Source organism: Ranitomeya imitator, chromosome 1 (genome assembly GCF_032444005.1).
Source record: "Ranitomeya imitator isolate aRanImi1 chromosome 1, aRanImi1.pri, whole genome shotgun sequence".
Lineage (NCBI taxonomy): Eukaryota > Metazoa > Chordata > Amphibia > Anura > Dendrobatidae > Ranitomeya > Ranitomeya imitator.
Window position 1 is genome coordinate 938,265,555 of NC_091282.1, and position 6,186 is coordinate 938,271,740.

Consider the following 6,186-nt stretch of genomic DNA (forward strand, 5'->3'; position numbering starts at 1 on the left):
CCGGGTCGAATACCAAAGTACCCAGGTTCGTTGCACGGTTTCGAGATCCAGGAGCAATTGCCGTAGACGCACTAGTCCTATCTTGGAACCAATTTCGTCTTCCATATCTGTTTCCCCCTCTGGCGCTGCTTCCAAAGGTCATCAGGAAGATCAAGTTAGAGGGAGTTCCGACAATTCTAGTCGCCCCAGATTGGCCTCGGAGGTCATGGTACGCAGACCTAGTTCAGCTGATCGTCGGGGTTCCTTGGCAGCTACCAATGCAGCCAGATCTTCTGTCGCAGGGGCCGATATTCCACCAGAACTTAGAGGCCCTGCATTTGACGGCTTGGCCGTTGAATCTTGGATTCTGACCCAGGCCGGTTTTTCTCAGAAGTAGCCTCAACTATGGTTAATGCTCGAAAGACAGCTTCAGCACGCATTTACTACCACACCTGGAAAGTCTTTCTCTCATGGTGCAGGAAGAAGGGTCTTCCTCCTCTTCGGTTTTCCATTCCTAATGTCCTAGCTTTTCTCCAATCTGGTCTAGACTCAGGTCTCGCTCCAAGTACCCTTAGGAGGCAAATATCCGCCTTATCGGTTCTTTTCCAGCGCAGGATCGCTACCAATCTGCAAGTAAAAATTTTTTTGCAGGGAGTCTCTCATATAGTCCCTCCTTACAAAGCTCCGATAGAAGCTTGGGACCTTAATTTGGTCTTGAGTGTTCTTCAGGAACCTCCATTTGAGCCCCTCCAAGACGTTCCTTTAAGGTACCTTTCTTGGAAGGTTTTGTTTCTGGTAGCTATAACATCCATTAGGCGGGTATCGGAGTTAGCGGCCTTGTCCTGTCAGGCGCCGTTTCTACTATTTCATCAGGATAAGGTGGTGCTGAGACCAGCACCTTCCTTTTTGCCAAAAGTAGTCTCCTCATTCCACATTAATGAGGACCTTGTCTTGCCTTCTTTTTGTCCTGCGCCTACACACCGGGTGGAAAAAGCTCTCCATACTCTAGATTTGGTGAGAGCTCTGAGAAGATACGTTTCTCGGACTGCTTCTTTTCGAAAGACGGATGTTCTGTTCGTTCTTCCTGCGGGTCATAAAAAGGGACTCGCAGCCTCTAGATCGACCTTAGCCAGATGGATAACAACCACTATTCAGGAGGCCTACCGTATCAAGGGTGCAGCCATCCCGGCTGGGATCAGGGCACACTCTACTCGGGCGGTAGGGGCTTCCTGGGCGCTTCGGCACCAAGCTTCAGCAGAGCAGGTTTGCAAATCGGCCACTTGGTCCAGCCTGCACACTTTCTCTAAACATTATAATATCCACACTCAGGCCTCTGCTGATGCAAGTTTGGGAAGGAAAATTCTTCAGGCTGCGGTATCACACCTATAGGCGGTAAGTGCCTAGGGGTTTTCTTCCAGTGAGTCTTCTTCCCACCCTGGGACTGCTTTGGGACATCCCACAGTCCTGTGTCCCCCAATGAGACGATGGAGAAACAGGGATTTTTGTGTTACTCACCGTAAAATCCTTTTCTCCGAGTCGTTCATTGGGGGACACAGCTCCCTCCCTATTCATTTTATTTGTCTATGGAGTTGTTCAGACTATAGTATTATTCTAGACATGTTGTCTTTGCTCTGATGCTGTTTTGTTTTCTCTATCTCCTACTGCTTGTGCACCAAACTGGAACTGTCAGGGCCAGTGGCAAGGTGTATACTATGGAGGAGGAGCTAACTTTTTTTTTTTATACCTACTTAGTGTCAGCCTCCTGGCGGCAGTAGCATACACCCACAGTCCTGTGTCCCCCAAAGAACGACTCGGAGAAAAGGATTTTACGGTGAGTAACACAAAAATCCCTGTATCCAAGTTATACGGCCGCCTGACTCCTCCCTAACAGCCGTGGGTGGACTGTTAATATTAAATACCGCTATCACAGGGTAGTCAACAGATTAAGTCTGCCTACAGTGCTCTGGCATGGGGGCATGTCACGCTAAGCACTCATCAGTCGCCCCATGAAGTGATTGCGGAGCACTGATAGGTTGCTATGACAGCCGGGGTTCTGTTGAAGACCCCCATGCCTGCCATAATGTAATGGAGCTCTGTTATCTGGGATTCAAAATAAACTGAATTTTACTATATTCTGCTATAGTCTGGCATTCCTATTTATACTATAGGATATCTGCCAATCACAGGTTCAACTTCCCTTAGAGGACTAACAAATACACTAAAAATATAAAATATGGAACCCCACCCCCCACTTATCACCACAAAAAAAATATAACAACAATACACATATATGGAGTAACTGCAACTATAAAAGGTCCAATCTAGCAAAGTATAAAATGAATTAACCCGATTGGTAAACACCATAAACAGAGAAGTTGTGGGTTTTTGGTAGCTACAACTCTGCAAAAAAAATGCAGTAAGAAGTGATCAAAATGTCACATCTATCCCAAATTGGTATCACTAAAAAACGTGGTCTCCCCCACCAAAGATAAGCTCTTACCCGGTTACATCAACCAAAAAAAGAAAATGTTATGGATCTTGTAAAATGGCAACACAATCAATTTTTTTTTTTTTTACCACCAAAATGCTAAAAAAAAAATTGAACAAGTTTAGTATCACTTTAATTGAACTGGTGCCAGGAATATTTTACCGCACAATATATGCCGTAAAAAAAATTCCTCAAAAAACAAATGTAAAAATTCAGTACTTTCATTGAACTTGGATTTTTTTCTGTTTTCGTCATTCAAATGTATAACCCTTAATGCAAAAAATCAAGGCCTTATATATCTATTTGGAAGGGAAATAACCAAATATGACCTTTGAAAAGAGGACGGGAATTAAAAAAACATGCAAAAATGGAAACTGACCATGTTGGGGAGGGGCTTATATAGATCCCCCAGTTAGACCCTTACATTTACTTCCCACTCCTCGCTCCTGGCGCCGATTCTTAGCTCTTGGCAGTGCTGCACTAGATCCTGAGCATCAGACGGCTTTTGCACAGAGAACCTAAACTGAATAAAGGAGTTGCAAGCATATGGCAAATCATTGACCCACAGTCTCCAGTTCAATTGCTCCTGGCAGTGGCAGAGCAATAAAGAGGATTGGCGACTGGTGGATTTCTCAGAGTGGCACACAAGGATCCAATCATTATCACCAATCTTAGGCTGCAAAAGACCAGTATTTAATATTATAAGCCGGGTTAGCTGCATGAATGATATGCCACAACAACATGGTTACCCAAGGCCCCGTGTATATGCAAACCTACGTACAGGCTCCATTTTCTGTTCATTGACAAACTTTCATCTTTTTCAGGAGCAGACATTCAGTACATGACCACTGGTCAGCAAAGAGAGTTTCTTAATCACGTGGCTTGTAACCAGATACTTGAATTGAAAACAAATATGGATTACCTTATAATGAATCACTACTCTAATGTATGGGAGATTTCATCATCGTAAGTATCATAAAATCCCACTATGTCAAATAACCTCCATGTGTAGCATTGTATGACCTACAACGGCCTCCTTGCAATTACCTATTTCTTGTCTCTTATTTGCAGAGCAAGTTACATGTTTGGCAGTAACACATTCATACTTGCTTGGCCAGAAGACGATAATACGCTAAAGGAGTTTACAGAAACCATGAAAGAACAAGGATGCGATACTTAGAGCCTCTTTAAAAAAAATTATGTTTAGTAGCAAATGTTCACAAATTAATTGATGTATACAGATGTGCTCAAACGTTTACATACTTCGGCAGAATTTTTACTTTCTTGGGCTTTTTTCAGCGAATATGAATAATAACATCAAAACTTCTTCACCACTCATGGTTAGAGGTTTTCTCTTTTTAAATCGTAATGACAACCCAAAACATCCAAATAATAATGTGCCTGATAACATGCACAGAAGTTGACACAAATGGGTTTGAATGGCTATTAATGGTAACATCCTCACCTGTTTGCTTGTAATCAGTGTGTGTGCATAAAAGCGAGTGAGTTTCTGGGATCCAGACAGACTCTTGCATCTTTCATCCAGCCTCTGATGTTTCTGGATTGTAAGTCATGGGGAAAGCAAAAGAATGGTCAGCGGATCTACGGGAAAAGGTAGTTGAACTGTATAAAGCAGGAGAGGGATACAAAAAGATATCCAAGGAATTTATAATGCCAGTCAGGAGTGTTCTGAACATCTGAAAACTAGCAGTGTGACTGTTTCAAGATGCACAATAAGTAGGCACTTGAAGAAAAATGGGCTGCATGGTCAAGTCGCCAGAAGAAAGCCATTTCTGCGCAAATGCCACAGAGTATCTCGCCTACAATACACAAAACAGCACAGAGACAAGTCTCAAAACTTATGGAACAAGGTAATTTGGAGTCATGAGACCAAAATTGAACTTTTTGGCCACAACCATAAACGTTACGTTTGGATAGAGGTCAACAAGGTCTATGATGAAAGAAACACCATTCTTACTGTAAAGCACGGAGGTGGATCACTGATTTTTTGGGGATGTGTGAGCTACAAAGGCACAGGAAACTTGGTCATAGTTGAAGGAAAAATGAATGCAACACGTTATCAGCAAATACAAGAGGCAGATTTGCACTCATCAACCCAGAAGCTGCCCAAGGGGCGTAATTGGACGTTCCAACATAGCAGCGATCCAAAGCACAAGGCCAAGTTGACCTGTCATTGGCTACAGCAGAACAAAGTGAAGGTTCTGGAGTGGCCATCTCAATCTCCTGACCTCAATATCATTGAGCCACTCTGGGGAGATCTCAAGCGTGCAGTTCATTCTAGACAGCCCAGGAATTTACAGGAACTGGAGGCTTTTTGCCAAGAAGAGTGGGCAGCTTTACCATCTGTGAATATAAAGAATCTCATCCACAACTACCACAAAGGACTTCAAGCTGTCATTGATGTTAGAGGGGGTAATATATGTTATTAAGAAATGGGGTATGTGAACTTTTGATCAGGGTCATTTGGATTTAAAAAGAGAAAGCACAATAGTTTGACAATAAATGGCATCACCCAACCACTAACCATGAGTGTGGTGTTATCATTCATATTCTCTTAAAAAGGCCAAGAAAGCAAAAATTCTGATGGGGTGTGTAAACTTTTTAGCACAACTGTATATATATAAAAATGATGAATAAACATTTTAGCAAACAGATGTTAATCATTTATTTGCAGTGTGTACACCAGGCATAAGTTGCCAGATAGTACAGATAATATATTACGGTGTTATCCAAGCATGCTTGTGTGCTAACCGAGTGTTTTCAGTAATATGTTTAAGTCCCCGCAGCTGCATGTCTTGCGACTATTAGTCAATCCCTGCATGTCTTGCAGCTGTCTAACAGACAGGCTACAGAGATCCACAATGAACATCTGGAGTGAGTTTGCTGCACTGAAAGTAAAGGGGCCGAATAATATTGCACGCCCCACTTTTCAGTTTTTGAATTTGCACAAAAATTTTAAATAACCAATAAATTTTGCTCAGCTTCACAATTGTGTTCCACTTGTTGTTGATTCTTCACTAAAAAATTACATTTGGTATCTTTATGTTTGAAACATGATATGTGGGAACAGGTTGAAAAGTTCCAGGGAGCTGAATACTTTTGCAGGGTACTGTAACTACAAAACTATGGTCTGCAACAAGGAATCAGTGTGGGAAATGCGGTCTGCTGGTAATGTCTGCTTCCTGAAGTTGTTTCATTGTTGTGCATTTCAAATATACATTTGTTTATTTTACAACAGTAAAAACAATAATGTAAAATCTTCCGGAAGCCAAAAGCTTTTCCTATATGGACCCCTTGTTACACTCCTTTGTTCCGGAGAAATATCTCCAAGTGGCTTCCCTTTTCTCTTCTCAATGGGGTTTCATCTGACATTTGCTTATTTATGCATCATATATTCTTGATAAATATAATTTGTCATATTTACATTATTTTAGTTCTTTATTTTACCTGGCATTTTAACATGGAGGTGAAGACTTTTATACACAGAAACAGGGAAAGGTGAGAGGAGGTCAGCTCACCGTTACCCACTGTAGCTTGCTTGGATAGAAGCCTCCGCATGGAGCCGTCCTGGTTTGGGATGCTTCAGAAGAACAAATGGAAAAGAGATTCTCCAGCGTAGGATGAAAATATGAAACCTCATTTATTCCATCTTCATAAAAATTGACATTCTGGCATACCACTGAATACCCACCAACCTG

At 42.0% G+C, this 6,186-nt stretch overlaps 1 protein-coding gene across 1 annotated transcript in view; it reads left to right on the forward strand.

The window, feature by feature from the left end:
• LOC138651335 (complement C3-like) overlaps nt 1-5,473 on the forward strand; it is a 68,286-nt gene extending 62,813 nt beyond the window's left edge. Inside the window, exons 16-17 of the mRNA XM_069741480.1 lie at nt 3,292-3,433; nt 3,539-5,473. Coding sequence (XP_069597581.1) covers nt 3,292-3,433; nt 3,539-3,647 — 251 coding nt within the window. The 3' untranslated portion in view covers nt 3,648-5,473. The remainder of the gene's footprint in view (nt 1-3,291; nt 3,434-3,538) is intronic.
• Nucleotides 5,474-6,186: the final 713 nt, after the last annotated feature.